This window comes from Larus michahellis, chromosome 23 (assembly GCF_964199755.1).
Source record: "Larus michahellis chromosome 23, bLarMic1.1, whole genome shotgun sequence".
Taxonomy (NCBI): domain Eukaryota; kingdom Metazoa; phylum Chordata; class Aves; order Charadriiformes; family Laridae; genus Larus; species Larus michahellis.
The window spans coordinates 2608400-2627883 of NC_133918.1; the positions used below are offsets into that span (position 1 = coordinate 2608400).

General features: G+C 47.4%; 1 protein-coding gene across 4 annotated transcripts in view; it reads left to right on the plus strand.

Annotated features, from left to right (window-relative positions):
- Positions 1-19484, plus strand: part of RFX2 (regulatory factor X2) — a 61555-nt gene that overhangs the window by 17017 nt on the left and 25054 nt on the right. For 2 of the 4 annotated variants that reach the window (XM_074565573.1, XM_074565574.1), the window contains exons 2-4: positions 15069-15181; positions 17872-17961; positions 18968-19047. In XM_074565573.1, the coding sequence (XP_074421674.1) occupies positions 15077-15181; positions 17872-17961; positions 18968-19047 (275 nt within the window). In that variant the 5' untranslated portion in view covers positions 15069-15076. Of the gene's footprint in view, positions 1-10624; positions 10661-15000; positions 15182-17871; positions 17962-18967; positions 19048-19484 lie in introns of those variants that run through there. The other 2 variants (XM_074565575.1, XM_074565572.1) reach the window with 2 other exon arrangements.

Below are 19484 nucleotides of genomic sequence, written 5' to 3' on the forward strand. Positions count from 1 at the left end.
GTGCTTGAGGTAGGTGGTGGGTGCTGGAAATCCCATGCATCCCGTAGCACCTGCATCGAGAACATCCTATAGGTCAACTGGGTATGTTCAACCCTTACACGGCTTTAACTGTTTGCAGCTTAGTTTAGTGAGCCCTCACTTTTGGGAAAAGATCCGTCTGCTCTGAATTGAGGTTGCTGCCTTTTTCTAGAAGCGGTGTGTGTGGGGGGGAGGATCGAAATAATAGTTAATACTTAATGCATATGAGCAGCAATGCTGCTCAGGTTGCCTAGCAGCCAGTTAGACAAGCAAGAGAATAAAAAGGGCTGTCTGAGTGAATGTGGCTGGAGCTGGTTCCTCAGTTTGCGGGTGGAATCTGACCCATGCAGTCCGTTTTTTTGGGAGGGGGAGGAGATGGTGGAATTTACCACTAATGGATATTTTAGCTCTGTCGGCTCATCTCTATCCACTCCCCCACCCCCATCTGTTTTTCCTTTTTGGTTTTTCAAGTGTAACTTGGAAAGCTTTAGCCAAAGGGAGGTGTTAAAGTTTTGTATGGTTTCTGGAGATGGAATGGGTAAAAAAAATCTCTCAAAGTGACTTTTTCCTTCTATTTAGGACTGTAGCTCTAGCAGTCTGGAGATCATTAGCATTTCGCGGCCTCTGCAATGTACTGCTCAGCGCATGCAGTAAATGCTGTATAGACTGGAAATAGCTCCTGCAGTCACACTTAACGCTTCTAACATTGCTCTTATTCTTGCAAGAAATGGATGTACATTTCGTTTTCTGGAAAGCAAAAGTCGAAAGATAGATACTTTGAAAAAAAAAAAAAAGGGGGGCTTGAGCTGCCGTATGGCGGCAAATAACTTCTCCCTCCCCCATGAGGCCAGAAATTCCCCAAAGTATAAGGTTGGATTAAAAACCACTATGAAATAAAAATAAGGAAGGCTGACTGTTTAAATAACGACTTTCTGAAATTGGGCTCCTCTTTTTACTTTTTCAGTAAAAGTTGGAAAGCTTGAAACCCTTTTTCTTGTCAGGCGTAGCTCTGGGGGGGTAACAGAACTCCAGCAATGAAACCCTAAAACTCCCCACTTGAGATGAGAGATGTCAGCTCTCAACTTTAATGTGTTTTCCTCATCCCAGGGGTAACTTTTTTAGCATATTAAAGCAGGAATGAGGGCACTTAGCAGAAAGAAATGGAATGAGAAGAATCTTGGACTTCATTTGCTCATCTTAAAAAGGAATAAGAAGTGTCTCTTTCAGGGCAGCTAGTTGCCTTTACACTCTGCAATGAGTTGATAGGTCTTGGGTCAAGGCCAGCAAAGACATGTAATTTTGGTGGACGGACCAAGGAGTGAGGGGGTTTGGGCTGGCCTTGCGCGCTGGCGTTTGAGTAAGACCGGAGTTATCAAGAGGTTGGTCACATTCATCTAGACTTCTGCTGCTGTCGTGGCCGAGGTGTTCCTCTCAGCCAGGGTTATCTTTTCAAGTCCTTTACTTGGCCAAATGTTGCAATGTTAAAGCATCTTTTAACTGTATTTCACACACCTTGGAGATGCTGACGCTGAAGCTTACCATAAGGCAATAGGTAGGATGTGCAGGGATTCCGTGAAGGAGCTTATTTTGAGTTTATTTTTTTATGTTATGAGTGCAAATGCTACCAGACCACCTCAAATAGCTGCAAATGATGCGTATTTTATCCCTTTGCTGGGGAGATTCTTCACGTTCTGATATTTCTTGATTTTTTTTTTTTTTTTTTTTAGTTGTCATTTTTAAGCTGCCAGGCTATGCCAAACTCCTGGCTGTCTTGCATGAGTGTCTGCACGCTGTTGAATGCTGCTCTGAACATCACAAGAAACAGATCAGCTGCCTCCTTCACAACGTTCCTGGGTCTGCTGCTCTCATGCAAGAGGTGTGTGAGCCCCCCCGGAGAAGGAGATAAATGCAGCCAAATGCTAGAAGATGAAGGAGCAGTCTGGGGGCTGAGGTCAGCAATAGTTTGAAAAAAAAAATAATCCTCAAACAAAGAATTTTTGAAAGACCTTATTTTAAAAGCGGCCAGTGCTATGACTTGTTATTATTTATCCAGTGGATAAATGATTTCTGCTTTTCATGACATCTGCCTCGGGGAAGTGGATGCCTTGCTGCAATTGTGGCGCAGAGCCCTGGAAGACTCTGCCTTTAGTAGAGAAACGCCAAAGGAAGCACTAAAAGCACCCCGCACGTGGAAATCAGCAACTTCAGTGATAATCTTTATGGTTAATTGCTGTGAAGGTGAACTGACGTGATGCCAGTGCCTAAGCTTAGGTTTAAAAGTTGGAGGGACAAATTCTGCCCAAATTCTGCTCCTATTGAATTTGGGAACCTGTGACAGCAGCACGTGGCCTTAATGACGATCAGCCAGCACAGCAGAACTTTTATGTTTTAGATCATACCACTGTACCCAGGACAATGATCTGTTTCCACCAGCCCAACAAAAGCCTGTCCCTATTTTTTATTTCCACAGAGAGAAAGCTCTCCCTTAAAGTCCTCAGAGTGTTTCTAATTTTTTTTTTTATGATTAGTTGCCTCAAATTTTAAAGTAAAAAAAAAAAAAAGGCAAAGCAGAGAATTTAAACGAGTTTCCCGTGTTCATGAAACTAGAAGAAAACATTTTTCTGGTGAGTTTCTCCTCTTCATTAAATCGGAGGACGCTCAAAAACCACACACGCCCTCTCGGAAAGCTTATTTCCCAGCCAGACTATCTTTCCCTGGACTCATAGATACCACCAAGAAAAGGAAACCTGTTTTAAGTAAGTTAAATCCGGCTGTAAAGGGATCAAAATTCTGCTGGGAAACTTCTAGGAATCTACAAATAGGTGGAAAAAAAAAAAAAATTAGTTGAAAAATACTTGCTCAGGGACTCGTGTGTTTTTGGGAAGCTCTGGCCGTGCGCTGCTTCCCTGGGCAGCAAACTGGGGACGTGGGGGTTTGCGTAATGACGGGTTACAACTGCCTCCAAAAGAGGTTAACTCCTTAATAATATTTTTAAAAACACACACAAAAAAAGGTTCCTTTCCTGGGCATCTGCTTTGAGGAACGCTGTCGAGCCTATTAATCCGTTTAGCCTGAACTAACAATTAAATAAAAGAAAATAAAACCAAAACAAAGCACCAAACCCCGCAGTTCCCTCCCCCCCCCCTCCCCCCCCCTGCTTCGCAGTTACTATAGCAAAGAAATTATTTGTCAGTCCTCCCGGGCTTCTGAAAATACCCGCTGACATATTTAGTGCGCGTTCGCGGCGGGCGGGGATGGGGATGGGGATGTTTGGTTTGGGAAGCGCTCCCCGCGTTGCCTAGCAACGCGCCCTGGACACGGGAGGGGACCGCGTCGCTCATGGCAACCGCTGTTGCTCCCCAAACAGCCCGGTCCCCGCATCCCTCCCCCCCCCCCCGCCTCCAGCATCGCCTCCTCCACCGCTTCGGGTGGGCTCCGGCTCCTCGGTTGCGCCCTGCGGGGGTCCCCCCGCCCCCGTAACCCCTCGGAGCAGTCTCAGGATTAGGGCTAAAGCCACCCCTCCACCCCCCCCCAATTAATTTATAATTCAAAAGGACTTAAATCTTCCCACTCGGCTTGTTGGGCTCTAAGCACAGCCCTGAGCAGCGCAGCGCTGGAGGACGAGCTTTTAAAACTGCAGCTTTGCTTTGCACGCTTACTGAATGGGGAAAAAAAGTTGTTTTCTAGGCATTATCTGACCCCCCCACTCTGGCCACACTACAGACAGAAGGAGCTGTCTGTCGGAAAGCCACCCACTCGTGTCTCCGGGCCAAAAATACTGCCCACAGGAATTTGTTGCCTGGATAAAAGATATAACTCGGTTAAATTCTGGTTCGGTAACAGTCAATTCTCTTTCTTTGGGAGAGCGCGAGCTATTAGAGCGGTGTGGGATTGTTGCAAGCCTTTATCTTCCCCATTCCCCTAGAATCCGGGCTGTCCTGTTACTGTCCTCACCAAAAATACAGCGGTGCAGAATATTCAAATCCATATTCCCAAACTGCATTTCTTGGGGATCTAAAGCAGCCTTCTCATTTCTTTGCCTTTCCAGGATGAATTGCATGTCTCTAGATAGTTCGTGTCTTCTCTCTGGGGTCTTGTTTAGTCCTGGAGCCTGCAGTCCCGGTCACCGATAGCTGTATGAACCTTCAGTTTTTCACAGGAAAAAACCCAGCTCATTCCCCCTCTTCACTGGTAGCGGTGCGCTGGTTTGCAAAGCAGTCGCTTCTGTGCCATTACTTGCTGAAACATGCGCTGAATACTCTGCTGGAACAGTTGAATAACAACTGTGAGGTTAGTGTTGGGACCCCCACCCCGTGCCAGCCTGGGGCTCTGCTGAGCACACTTGTGAATTCACATAGGCAACGTGGATCGGGAGCTTTGTCCGGTTTTACTGCACGGGTAGAAGCAGAAGCATTAATAAGCACATCCCAAACTCTCGTGAGAAAAGTTTGCACATCCCCCTGAGGTGGTTTTGGTGGGGCACCATCACGTAAAGGGCGGGACCCCATTTTGCCCCCCGTGGTGGTTCCTCCCCAGTAACACCAGTCCCTTGTCAGGGCAATGCTCCCGGAGTGTGCCAAGTCAGCACAGCCTGGAAGAGCATCTCCTGTGCAGGTGGATGGATGGTGGAGTCCGAGCTCATGCAGACGTTTGAGAGAGACAAAGAAGCTTGCCCTTAGAGTCAGGAGAAAGCAGACAAGCCCTCCTCCTCCTCTTCTCCTCCTCCTCCTCATGCCCGCCCGGGCACTACCTGCCTTTCAGAGGGAAAAGTGACCACTTCTTGTTTCTCCCCTTGCTCCAACTCTCCTTTCTGGCTTCTCAAACTACCCACTACAAACCGGCAGGAACGCTAATGCTCGTGACTGCTTGTTTACCCCCTCGTGCCATGTTTCCCGTGGTGGAATCTCTCCCGGAGGCCTCCAGAGCACTGGCTCGGATGCTGCTGTAAAATCCGAGTTGAAGTCGTCTCTTCTCTGAACTGCCACAGTTTATGTTTGTGGCTTGTTCTGCTTAACTTCATTAAGTACCACAATGCTTGTGAATGGTGCTATATAAATAAATAACAATATACTGGACTGTGTTGGCAGCGGTTACTTCTGTATTTGCCGTTCGCCGGGTAGACATGATGGAAACAGCTGCTGCTGCCGCCCCACATCTAAATGAAATACTGCAGCAATCTCCCACTTCACACTTAAATTGCCAAAAGGCGGACTGGTTTTAATACCATTGAAAGGATCATCTAGTCTAAACAAGTAAAAAGCGATGGCTGATGAACATACAGCTTTAAATTAAGCTGATCTCTTGGGATTAAAGTAAGTGACACATTCCATAGCTTTCTGCCATAGGATAAGCTATAAAAGTGAGCCTTGCAAAACGCAGCCGAGTGCCTAGGTTTGCAGTTCCTTCTTCCAAAACGAGCCCGGTTCAGTCAGGGGAGGATTAGCTGTACCCAGGAACCTGGGATCGTCCTGGGAGCACGCAGGAGCAGAGCTACAATCCACAGGGGCAAAAATAACCAGATGTTCTGGTTTGGTTGACAATTGAAACTTTAGGGTTTGCCCTAGGAAGGAACCTTTGAAATGCTTTTGTGCCAGATTTTTGCTTTAAACACTCTTTTTCCCCTGTTGAATCACAGCCCTGGGAAACCCTTACAGTGCACGTTATGAAAAATAAAGGAAAATTACTAATTTGAGCTCAGAACTTGTGCTTGCTTTCAGCAGGTAGCGCCAATGCATATGTTGCAGCAGTTAATAGGGAAGAAACAAGGAGTTTTGAGCAACTCGTTGACAGGCTTTTGCTGGGCTGGAAATCTGGAAGCTGTTGGAGTTTTTCTTAAGAGCAAACAGCTGGGACGGGTGCAGGTGGGTCTGTGGGAGACGGAGGGGGAGACGCGGCACGGCAGTAAATAGGCCCTGTGCTGGCCCCTGTGTTTCTGAGCACCAAAAGGGATGCGTTTAGAGCTGAAGAAATCCAGTCCTGGCTTTTGACGCTCAGAGAGTGTTCGTATTATTAACCCATAAAGAAAACGGGACAGGTTTTTGTACGGGTGGGAGGTTCGCGACGTTACTTTGCCCGTGTTCAGGTCCGAGATCCGTGCATATGGGATTTGTCCCCAGGCTGCCGCCAGCAACGTTAAACCATCGCGGCTTCTGCTGTTCAGCCTCAGCTGGCCCTTAAGGAAACTCCAAATTATCCGGCCAGCACAGATACATTCCTCCCTCTCTTCTGCCTCTCGGAAAGTTACTTTTAAAGAAACAGCAAAGATTAGTGAGCTGCTGTTACGCAACAATTATCTGTGTGTGTATATATCTATTACTTGACTTGATTCCATGAAATCTAATTAAAGACTAAGTGTGTGTTTGTATTTTGGTATATTATTAACTATTGCTAATAAAAGCCATTTCCAAATTTGTATTTTTCCATGAGGACCAGGTTTCTGAAAAAAACCCCCAGCTATACTGCCTGCTGCCCTTGAAACGCGTGTTTTGGGTTTATCTGTGTTTCCAGGTAACTAGAGCTCTTAGACAAGCAGCATTTGCCTCTGGTTTAAATTAATTTAACCTAATCAGTGGAAGGCTCTGGTGCCTTCTCTGTTTATAGCATTTGGAAGCAATGTAATAAGCAGCCTCTCCAGAATCAGCTTTTTATCAAGTTCCTTCTCATGTTTGCTTCCCCCTTCCATCCCCTCCACTTACCACCGCTTATTAAAAGGCTAAAGGTTGTGACACGCAGTTCAGGACGCTCTTTAGCTCCTGTTAGTCTGGAAGAGCTCGCGTTCAGAGCTCGCGTTCTCCTCCTCGGAGAGGCCCAAACCTCTCCCCCAGCCTCTGCTGGGAGGGGATGCTGGTTTATGCGAAAGGCGAGTGTTGCTCCAGCCTTCAGGATGCAAAGGGTACAGGATGCTTGTTGCTGCTAGCGGGGATGCCGGGCAGCATCCCACAGCATCCCGCAGCATCCCAGGCTCTGTGGGGCACCCGCATGGCTGTGGGCGTTAGGGGCTGTCCTCGGCACGGCATGAGGGGTTTTGGTGCCAAAGCCAAGGTTTTGATGAGCCAAGACTCTGTCCAGTCCTAACCTGCTCCTGCGTTTCTTGGCTCCCTTTGAAAGCCAGAATAGCAGGCTCTTCTTCCAGGGCTTTTAGAGCATTAAAAAACCAGGCAATACCGTAGCTCTCCTAAGTCAAGCTGGCATCGTGATTGCCAGTTGTACAGGATTTTGGACAAGGATGAAGTTCAGGTGCTCGGCACCCAGACTTCTAAACGCTTTGAGCTGCACCCGCTGCTGACAGCCGCGTCGGGAGCTTTGTTCTCCAGCCATCGCTTGTACGGTCTGAAGGAAAAGATAACTCCCAAACATGGATGCTGGTAGAGCAGGTTCTCTTTGGCTCAGCAATCCCAAAGCGAAGAGTTTCTTTTGGAGCCACGGATGGGTGAGCTGGAGTCATGTTTTTCCAAAGAGGGTGCAGAGTTGGGGCCGTACTTGGCCCTTGGTCTCAGCTCAGAGCCGCGTTCTGGCTGCCTGCGGGTCACCGCTCCGGTGCTTCTCCGGCTTCTGCGGTTCATGGGCGATGGAAAAAAAAAAAAAAAAATCCTGATTGGAATTTCAGGGGAATGCATGTTTTTTCTTGGAGATGTCGTGCTTTGGAGACGTGCACAGCAGGGATAAAGGCTGCGTGCGGAGGCAGGGAGCACGCTGGGTGCGATTTTGTGCTCTAAGGGGGTGTCGCTCACTCCATGGTGTTTTCATTCACATCAGATCAAACAATTTCTTCTTCCAAAAAATGAAACACTTCCTTTCTCTGCTCTGGCTAAAACACAACTAATGCCTTTTCAGGCAAGGCAGGTTATTAAATAGAGACCAAGCCAAAAATGTTGAATGAAATGGAAAATATTTAAGAAGGTTTTCTTTAGTAAAATAAATGCGGCGTAGTGTGGTGGATAAAGTTGATGGATAGTGTGCATCTACTAGAAAAGAAAGTCAAAATCTGCAATTCACTGCATTCCTATTAGTATTTTCAGTCCTTTTGAGAGCATTGAGGATTCTCAGGAGTGAATGTATTAGATGTAAAAACCAGAGTTCCGTTTTCTGTAATCAAGGGAAAAAATACCATTTCGAGCCCACATAGAACACAACGGTTAAATAGCATTTTTATTTCTTCTGAATTCAGTTATTGCTGTTCTGGTTTGCCTATTTATCTAAGCTCCAAGCCAACTAAACCTGAATAAAAGTTCCAGAAACTAAATAACTATTTTTAAATGTAAGCCTTCCTTTCAAAGTATGCAAAAAATGCATGAAACCAACCAAAAAAAAAAAGGCAAAAACCTGGGTTTGAATTTTGATCCTACCAGGTCAATGTTAGGGATGAGATTTTTTTTTTTTTTTCTTAAATTAAACTACAACCTTCCCATTATTTTCAGTAAAATACCAGATACCAGGAGATTTCTGTAACAAATTCCTAGCTTGTGTATGGAAATGTGACCGTGTGGGATTCCCTGGTTATTTTACCCCCCGGGCAGCCCGGGAGCCCCTCAACAAACAAAATTCGGAGCAGAACCTGCGCCCAGCTGGGCGCCCTGGCTCTTGGGGGTACTCAATCTCATTAATAAAAAAGCAAGCGTAATTATAGTAGATTCACCTGGAAAAAAGAAACTTTTCCCGCCTGTATGTTTTAATTTGAAAGGAAAGCCGTGAAGTACATCCTTCAGTCGTCAAAAATCTGAGTTACCACCGCGTCCCGGACTTCCAAGGCAGTCGTTTTCCTGGCCGATTTTTATGCCATTTAAATCCCCTGTGTGAAGAAGTTGTTAAACCCATTTACAATGTTGGTGGTTTTCTTTTTTTTTTTCTTGCCAATTTACAAACGGCAAGTGGAGGGGGGGTGGAACTACCTGTCCAGTAGAGGTAATAACACCCACCGGGGCTTACTGGGAAGCTTAAATATAAGTAGCTGTGAGCAACTTTGTCCCATCGACTGTTCTTAAAAACAACAACAAACTCCTCATTGGAAGATATTTTCCTTTCCCTCCTTTATATCCCAGTATAATATTCTATTTCAAAAGTTCTGCCAGAAAAAAAAAAAAGGATGTAATAAAGGAATTTAAAAGGTTTAAATAAGATCAAAGGATGACCAAGTAAGCTTTGAAAAGCAAATTGAATAAAATAGTTTATGATCTGTTTCATCTTCAAATAAGCAAGTGATTCACTGAAACAGTAACAACTTTAGTGCTTTGAAATCAACACTAGCATGATTGTATGATTATTCTGGCTTTAAAAAAAGCAGTCACTGGTTGCTGCTGTAGGGTAGCTGATATGTTTTACAGTTTCACCTTCAAAAAATAAAGATATGTAAATACAAGAGAGCCAAGACTGTGCCAGTCCCGCTCCAGATTTATGTAAGGCTGCTCTTAAAAAATAAAAATAAGGGGGGGGGGGAGAGTTATATTCACTTCCAATGGTGCCATTTTCTTCTAGAATAACACCCCCAAGTAGGTTGGCCCCAATTACAACAGAAGCGACCCTGGGCCTGAGGAAGGCAGGGACTTAAATCCTCTCTTATTTGGAGTCTGGGAGCCGCCTGGGGTGCTCGGCTCAGCCCCACGGAGCGAGGACCCGAGAAAAAAAACTCCAAATATTTCCCTGGGGCAGATTCCCTGCTCTGGATCTAATCAGCAGCAGTTATTAAGACAGTTTGAGGTCTCGGCGTTTAGCTCCCAACCGTTTTTGTTTGAGCGTCGAGGAGCTGATAGTTTATATTAAAACATTCTGTGGAAAAATAGTTGCAGTTCCTCCTCGTCCCCTGGCTGGGAGAGCTCGTGGGCTGCAGCGGCGGCGAGCACCCAGGGGCACCCCTCCTGCTCCTGGGGGCTCTCGCGGAGCCCCCCCTTCCTCTCCCAAGCTCTTTTTGGGAGCCTGGGGGCCGGTCCAGAGGATGCTGCTGCATTCCCTTTTCGGCACTGGAAGGCAGGAGAAAGCTGTGCCATACCCTCCTGCTGCCCCCTCCTTTTCTCCCCCCATCTCGCTGCGAACTTCAATGTGAAAAATATTTTGAAATGCTCCTCTTATCTCTGTTTTCCCAGCATTTTGGAGCTGGGTTAGGCAGGAGAGCTTAACAAAGGCGAGGCTATTTACATGAAGGTAATGTGGCTTATGAATGAAACGGTGACAATTGGAGTTTTTATCAACCCTCAAGGCTTGTAGTATTACTACTTGTCTTTCTCAAACGCATTCAGACTTTGACAGCCCTCTGAGACCGGTGCTCAAAAAAAAACCTTACCTAGGGGAGTATTGTGGCTTTTTTAGGAGTGGGAATATTAATGCGCGGGGAAGGGGAAGCATCCTGTTCAAGGTCACAGAGCAAACTGGTGGCAGGACCAGAAATAGCACCCAGAAGTTATTAGTTTTTTCTGTATTTCCTTTCCTGTCAAGCTGTTTGCTTGGATACCGAGATAGCTGTGTGTAAACAGAAGGTTTCCAGAGCGCAGCAGCCTTGTTATCTGTCTGATTCATTCAGTGATGATGCAATCTGGGAGCTGGATTTCTGCAGTGCCTTCCACGGTCATGATGCTGCACGTGACATTCCCGGCCGCGTTGAGCAACCAACTGGAGTTTCAAACTTGTCTCCACCTGAAACGCCAATGTCTGAGTAAGGCCCTTCTCACCGGGGTTTTATTTTTTATACATGGTCAGGTTCTGTCTTCTCATTCCCCGGCAAAAATAATGGACTTGGCTGAACCTGGTAAGGAGCCCTGGAGCTGAGAAAGATCCTCTCTGTGACACCGAACTGACTGGACACAGAAGTGTGTCTGGTTCTGGGCTCCCCGGTTCAAGAAGGATGGACAACTGCTGGAGAGGGGACAGCAAGGGGCTGCCAAGATGACAAGGGGACTGGAACACCTCTGTTATGAAGAAAGGGTGAGGGACTTGGGTCTTTTCAGTCTGGAAACAAGATGACTGAGGGGGATCTTATCAACGCTGATAAATACTGAAAGGGGGGGTGTCAGGAGGATGGGGCCAGGCTCTTCTCAGTGGTGCCCGGGGACAGGACAAGGGGTAACGGGCACAAACTTGACCATGGGAAGTTCCATCTCAAGACGAGGAGGAACTTCTTTGCTGTGAGGGTGGCAGAGCCCTGGCACAGGCTGCCCAGAGAGGTGGGGGAGTCTCCGTCTCTGGAGACATTCCAACCCCGCCTGGAGGCATTCCTGTGCCACCTGCTGTGGGTGACCCTGCTGTGGCCGGGGGTTGGAGGAGATGATCTCCAGAGGTCCCTTCCAACCCCGACCATTCTGTGATTCTGTGACCCACCGTTGGCTCTGTTGACTGCTAATTAGGTTCTCAGTGTGTGCAAACTTGCCAGTACCATGGGGGCTGACGAGCTGTCAGGCTTCCACCAGCTGTCAGAAACCACGGGACACCTTTTAATAGCTTCTGTCCATCACCTGTGCTACGAGAGAGGTCCACTGTTCTCCCCCTGCCAGGAGTGGGAAAGAAGCATGGCTGGGATGAACCTCTCTTCCTTAGACCACGTTTAAGAGGAAGGCAGCAAATCTTAGGTCTTTGGGAAACAGGAAGGCTCGCTTTTGAGCCACTGAGTCCTTGTTGGGAGAGGGTGATCAAGAACCCTGTAAAACTTCCTCCCCCGTGGGAGGTAAAAAATGAGATGGAAGGAGAGCGGTGAGTCCTTTCATGGACATTTGCCTTAGGGATGTGTCAGAACTGCCAAAGAGCTGCAGAAGCAGAGGGCCGTGCTCCGGCAGCCGATGTTCATTAACGACCTACAAGAGTGTTCCTTTACATGCACAACTCCCAAGCAGAGGGAAGAGCAAGAGTTCGGATGCCATATTTCCTCTCCTGCTTGAAAGCCGATGCTTTATCCATACGCAGCCTTGGCTCGGGTGCTGTCACTTGGCAGCTCTGCTCCCGGGATGTCGGCAAAGCTTTGTAGCACCTTGTGATGGTTTCTCGGAGCGTAGGAATTCTGTTTACGTTGTTCAGCTTTTCATCAGCACAAGTTAATGTTAGCAGATGGCACGCACGTATCTGTCTCCCCAATTCTCAGGAAATGCAGGATGGCTTTAATGGGAAATGAATTATTCTTTATCCAGGATGTTTCACTGATAAACAAAATAATAAGTAGTCTTGTACATGTGCCTTGGGGGACCAGCACTTGCGTGGCTGTCTACCTTGTCTGGAAGTACCAGCCACAGATTTTGTCGGGGTCTTTGTGTCTGGCTTGGTTGTCATCATTAACAGAGCCTGCATTTTGTAACAAACCTGAAGATAGTGTTGATGATTTATTTTGGCAGCAGACAATTCATCTTCCACCCTGCAGACCCTGCTCTGGTCTCTTTTGGCCACTGAGGGAAACCAGAAGACAAAATTTATCAGCAGAGATGAGTAGGTGGTAATTTTGAGATAGTGTCCTTTTCTGATTATAACCACACTTGAGAAGAGACCTTTCTGTAGCCCTGAAGTGCTGAGATCTCACCCTCCCGGAACCATTCTCAAATAGAACATTAAAATAGATTTGACATCTTACCCACCTTTCTTCTGTAACCTCACCATGCTATACTTTTCCACTCGCAAAACCCTAGAAAGCTGTGAACCGGAGCCCTGGGCACAAATAATAGACAATAAAATGCCCTTGGAAGAGTGAGGAGAACATGTATGGTAAAAGTGACCCCTCTCTTCTCCTCGAGCATCTTCACGTGAGCTTTATAAACCCGCCTCCTTTGCCAGCAGTGCTGGCCAAATCTTTAGTTGCAAATAATTTTGGGCTGGGACAGGCGGGAGGCTATTTCGTTAATTTACTGCGAGAATTATTATTTTCATGATCCCACAGCGCTAATTGCAACTGGTGTCTTCTCCCGAATTGGTTTTGGCTAAAACCCACGGGGAGGAGAAGTGGAGCTGCAGGGAGTGGGGTTGGACACGTCTGCTACGGGCTCGAGGGCCACGAACGGTGATAAATAGTGACTAAATTTCTTTACCTTGTTTCTGGGTTGTTAAATTAATCTGGTAGCTGTATTTGGAGCAGTGACTCTGTGGGTTCTGTGTCTTCTCTTTCTCCTGGATGCAAGAAAGAAAATGGGAAAGAAAATTACTTGCAGGCTATGGGGTTTCGGGGGAGTCAGGAGAGTAATTGGTGTAATTTGCTAATGGGTAACATGGGAATATGGGTCAGCACTGACTGGAAAAAAGTCATAAAAACCTGTTTTATGAAGAATCTAAGTATTTGGGGTTTTTTCAGTGGCTGAAGGAGAACAAACAGGTAACTTTTGTAACTTCACCTCCCCCTTGCATTTCTTTTTTCACAAATGAGCAGGGTCCAGCGTCTCTCGGTTTCTCATTTTTCCTTTTGCCTCTTAACTTGCACAAAGTTGAGGAAAAAGTTTAAATATTGGATGGAGAAGGGAAATAAACCAGAAAAGATTTCACACGGTTATTTGGAGGCTATATTACGCTCAGCAGCGAGGCTGAGAAAGGAGAAATGACACTCATCAAAATCTGGATGTTTCTGAATCTTTTGGTTGTGAGGTGACAGCAGAAACCCTCCGAAAATAGTTTTCTAAACAGGAACTTTCACAAGAAATGGAGAAAAAAAGGCCTCCCCACCCCTCCATATTACATCAAAAACCCCAAAATGACATTATCTGCTCTTGGGAAGCACCACTGCAGCAACCCTCGGTGTCCCTGGGGTGGTCGGGCTGTAACATGCCCCGTGGCCCGCGGGGGACAGACGCGGGGAGTGGGGACAGTGCCCTCAGGGAGCGAGGAGCCCCGGGGGATGGAGAGCCTGTGCTGCAGGGTAGGCGCTCGGCCCTGCTCCCCTGCCACCTCCCCGTCCCCAGGACATCCCCGCGTGGCCCTTGGGATGCTTCCCAGGGTGGCTGAGTGACGCTGGGTGAGTGCTGGGGACCCGGTGATTTGAAGGTGCTGAGGGCATCGGCCCCGTAGGGTGGCAGCGAGGGAGCAGGACTGGAGGGCGATGGCGTGTGTGTGCTCGGGGACCTTGGTGACACTGATGGGATTTTGGGGCAAGGACACGGATGGGAGAGTAGAGGTAGTTCTTTGTGGGGTTGGTTTGCAGGTTTTAATATGATGCGTAATCGCTGTTCTTCTGTTTGTGTTTGATTATCAGTTGTGATTCTAAGCCCAAATTGACCGCCCCACTTTCCAAATGAAAGCATTTGACTTGGAGGGGTTCGGCCTGGAGAAGAGAAGGCTCCGGGAAGACCTTAGAGCCCCTTCCAGTCCCTAAAGGGGCTCCAGGAAAGCTGGGGAGGGACTCTGGAGCAGGGAGGGGAGCCATGGGACCAGAGGGAACAGTTTTAAGCTGGAAGAGGGGAGAATGAGATGAGATCTGAGGAAGAAGAAATTGTTTGCTGTGAGGGTGGTGAGCCCCTGGCCCAGGTTGCCCCAAGAGGTGGGAGATGTCCCACCCCTGGAAGCATTCCAGGCCAGGTTGGATGGGGCTCTGAGCAACCTGATCTAGATGAAGATGTCCCTGCTTATGGCCAGGGGTGGGACTAGATGACCTTTAACGGACCCTTCTATGATTCTATGAACTCAAATTGACGACCCCAAATATCCAAATGAAAGCATTAGCCAAGCTCCAGGCATGTACTTAGATTTGATTAATATTTTTTTTTTGCAGTAGTTAAAACATGATAAGGCAGAGAGGGAGAAAAAATGATTTTTAAAACATGCTCTTAGTCTTCCAGATCTCAAGTTATCCTCACTGTGACACAATAATTTTCCAACGCTACTTTTCGGTTATATTTAGAAGTGCATTTTCTGTTCCTTCCCTCTCCTTTCTGTGGAACAATTGTGCAACTTTCTTTTTTTTTTTCTTATTATAATACCGTATTAAAATTAGCTGCAAGACTAAAAAGAGTCCTGTGTAGGAAGGTAGCTACCTTCCTTCCTAGCGCTTCCCTTGGATCTTCCACTGGGATTTTGTTCCTGATTTTGTTCCGGCAGGTTGCCGGGGCGTTCGCTGCGGCGTGGGGCTGTGCTTTCCCCGGCTGATGTCTCTCTGCTCTCCCCAGCAGTGAGCATGCAGAGTTCAGAGCCTGCGTCGGACGCAGCAGCTTCTGTGGCACTTCACACTTCGGCAGCAGCCCAAGCTCCGGTGGTGCAGCCCGTGCCAGCGTCGCAGCAGGTAACGTACGCACAGCTGGGAATGCCGTTTCCATGGAGAAGAGACCTGGTTTACTGGCAGATGTATTTTAATCCCAAGGTTTTTGTATGGAGGAGAGGATTGTTAATCAGCTCGTTGAGGTCGTGGGGAGAACTTGTTGCTGGACGTTGTGTTGATAAAGGCCGTAGATATTTCATGTGTTCGCCCTATGAGCATGTAAACTTTAAAACACGGGGTTTAGATTTTAACTTAGCTACCCAAGGAAGTCATTTCATGCCAGTTTGGTGTTTGCTTCCAGTATAATATCCTCTTGTCGTTATTCGGTTTGTTAATAAAAGCATGAGAAAATGAAACTCTCCTTAAAGGCATCTCTGCAAATAAGGTACCGAGCTCAACAGAGAAGAGGTGGGGGGAGCACTCATGGAGTGGGTGGAGGTCTCCTCCTGTGGTGGGTGGATCCTGACATTTTAAATTGGGGAGGAGGGATTCGTGATGCGTGATTCATATACATGAATATGATGCGCTTGGGAGGTCTCCTGATAGGAGAGAAATGATAACTTCTACTGATGAATGAAAACTCTCTAGTGCAAAACGGGAAGGGTTAAGTAAAACTGGTTCCTTTTTATGCCATTTGGGGAACTATCAAAAGAAGTTTCTGTCACAGGAAGCTGGAGGGATAGGAGGATGGGTGGGTGTAACTTAGCTACACCCTTCTCTGATTCCCAAGTGAGCAGAAGTAGCTGCCATTGGATGCTGATGAAAAGGAACAATTGAAAACTGTGAATTAGTAGGAGCATTTGATTCACCAGGAGACTTGGACATTCACGCGGTGGTTGGCCAGCTCGCGGTCATCTTTCAGCCTTCCCATCTTCCATTGCTCTGGGTGACATTTCTTCTTCGTGTTGTAATGATGTGGGTATCGCTCATCAATAGTGCCAAGTATCTTAGGGATCTCCAGTCATTCGTGTGAATTTGTCTGTGACGACCTGTTAAAGAAGTTCAGAAAACCTATCGGCTTTGGATTATGGAATTACCCATCCAGCCTTTGCCAGTGCTGTCCTCATGAATATCGAGTGGAACTCCATGGATTAAGGAAGACCCAGAGGATCATGGAATATTGCTGAAGAGGAGGAGCATCCAGAGCCTTCCCTTCTCACCAGCAGCACAAAGAAAACACTAGGAATGAACTGCTGGCAGCATGACTGGTGCGAGGCGGAAGCCTTTGGTGTTGTTGATCACTGGTCTACCTTTCAGTGTGAGCGAAGGCTGTATGAACAGGATGGCCTCATCTTACAGGTTGGGGATGGTTAATATTTTTGGTTGGAAGGTTGTAGGAGCAACCGGTCAGGCGGTGACAAATTCCACAAGCAGCTGAGCTGGGCAGCTGTTCAAAGGAGATGTGTCGCTTGGTAAAAGCAATGACAGCGAATGGGTAAAAAATAGGAGAAAGGAACGGATCTCTCTGAGCCTTTGGTGTAGGTGGCATTGCCAAGGCCTGGCCTGAACAAGGGTTTTGAATGTTGCCATCATGCGCTGACAGCCTCTTTTGGAGAGAAAAGGGACATGGTGATGGCTGGCCTAAGTGTACGTGTCCTTATCTCAGCTGCAGGAACTCCAGTCTGTCCAGGCTTACTGAAGGTCAGTCTGGGGACTGGTATTGTAGAGGCTGCCTAGAAATCTGGGCAATTACCATATTCCTATAATTCTGCTAGAATAGAATTTCTGGCTGGTTACAAAGGGCATGTTGGGAAGGTGCCAGAGGGCTAAAAATCATGAATATATATGTATAAGGTAAGCCAGTAATTGGCGAGGTCTTTTCTAGTATTCACGTGGGGTCGTTTTGCGGTTTTCGTTCTGTTGGCCCAGTCTGGCGGGTATTTTTAAAGCCTCAAGCCACAGAGGATGACTGTCTCCTCGGAGAAGGTCCTTGGCAGTTTAAAAGGCCATACTGATCTTTGGCTTGAACGTTTCCTTTCTTACGCTCACACCGGTGTCCCAGGCTCTGTTCCCACAGGCCTCACCGAATCCTTTCTTTCCATCCACCACGTCCCCACGCTCGTTTGGCTGTACCTGCAGGGTGCTGAGCACTCTACGAGACGTGTGTCCAACCTCAAACTGAATGCCAAGCGTAACACGAAGAGCAGGGGACGACGGAAATGCCAGGGGAGAGGTAGAGGACAGAGCTGGCCACTGCAAGGCAACACAGAGCATTTCTGTGCCCTTGGTGGCACTGAAGGGAGGTGCAGAACCATCCGAGCTTTGGTGCTGGTAGAACCCGTAAGGGCTGTGGTGCCTTGGAGAGCGCGATTTGATGTTGCAGGAGGCAGAGCGCGGTTTGGTGTAGCAGCTGTGAGAAGAAAGTTTACAGCCATAGGAGGAAAACGTGAATGTGTGAGGAGTGGTTCTTCTTTAGCTGCGACCGAACCTCATGTTGAGCTCCTCTCCTCAATCAACTGTTTGCTGTTATTTCCTTTAAGATGATCCGTGTTAGAAAACGTGGATCCAGCTTTTCCCAGGTTCAGGGTACTGAGTTGAGGCTGGTGTCCGGTGCAGATTGCATTGGAAGGGTGGGGACACAGGGGGGCTAAGTAAGGGTACTGCTACCTCTGGAGAAGGAGGGAGGCTTTCCATGAAAGTTTGAGAGAGAATGCCTGACTCCCCTGTGTTACAGACTGAAAGTAAGTGTTTGTTGCTGTATTTTCTTCTTTCAGAGGGTTTTGGTCCAAGCAGCAGGCTCCGCTCCCAAAGGAGCGCAGATGCAGCAGATCTCTGTTCCCAGAGTTCAGCAGGTTCCACAACAGGTAATATCTGCGGGGTGAGACGCCACGCAGAGACCCCTGCGTCAACAGGACCCCATGTCCCACGTGGCATTTGAACCTGTGCCAGATACCTGCTTAGAAAAATCATAATTAGAGGGTTGTGTGCGATTCGAGAACTGGAGATCACTGCGAGAGCAGCTTTCTCCGTCTCTCTCTTCCTTTCTAAGACAGATGGCAAAAGAAACTCTCAAGATATTTAAAATTTAGAAAGACCCTTTACTGTAGCAGTTGTCTTTCGTACATTTGAAGATTCGATGGGTGCTTTTAATTGCCATTTAAAAGCAGTCCTCCTCTCTAAAGATGTTTTTAGAGGCGCAGTGTTTGGGATTTTTTTTAATTGCACAAATAAATGTACTGACTGCATGTGGCTTCGTAGAAAGGTTAGGTGACAGAGAGCCATGCAAGTGTTTTTCTTTATCTGAACTTTGCCTTTTGCAGTCCTTGTTTCCTAAGAAACCAGGCATATGCGGTGCTGCTTCATGTGGACAGTGAGTCTGACTCTCTTGCCTTTTTCCTCTGGCAATTTTTTATTTGGTTGCTCAGTTTCGAGAAAAAAAAAAAAACCAAAAAAATTGACAGAGGGCATCTACATCCCTCCCAGACCAACGAAAAAGGGGGCCGGGGTGCAGACGGACGCTGCCAACCTCCTCTCTGAAGGACAGGCTGCAGCGTGATCTCACCCTCATTAGTCAGCGGAGAACCAGCCCTGAGACACGTGTGCAGAGGAAACCCAGCTCCATTGTTTCCACTGCTCATGGAGCAACTACTTATTTATTTATTTTAATACGACCTTTTAAAATAAATACGTCCTTTGGGATTCCTAAGCATGCGGGGGTTTTGTTTGTTTTGTTTTTTCTTTTTTCTGTTAAAAAGAAAGTCTAAATGCCAAGGTAAGGTTGGAAGTTGTTTAAGGGTGTAATATGCAATTTTTCCTGCTGTTCCTGGGCAATAACATGCCCCTAACTCGAGTTTATGCTGCTCGTTGCAGGTGCAATCCGTGCAGCACGTATATCCATCCCAGGTCCAGTATGTGGAAGGAGGAGAAGCTGTTTATACCAATGGAACCATGTAAGAGTCTCTTCTTGGCCATGTTCCTGAGCCCTTGGGTCCTCCCAGGCTCCTTCCACCCGGTTGCTGCTGCCCGCCATAAAGAGGAGGAAGAGGAGGAACAACCATTTCACATGCTACGTTGTGTGCATGGGGGTAGTTTCAGCCAGACTGCACCCTTGGAGGAGGTGTTGTCCTCATGGAGGGGCTGTTCGCCAGGGAATCCTGATGCATAAATGGCCTGATATTTCCCTCTGCCCATTGTGTGGTGAGGTGGGGCGGCTTTGGGAACCAGAGCATAACTGCTAGAGGAAGAAGGGGGGTTTGTAAGGTTTCCTCTTCCTCCTCTCTGCTGTGCCCCCTGCTTTGAGCATCCCCTGCTGCCCCCGGGATGCTGTCAGCCTTCTGCGTGGAGGTGGCCGCAATGGCTGCAGAGCGGCTCCTGCGCTCTGCCCTGG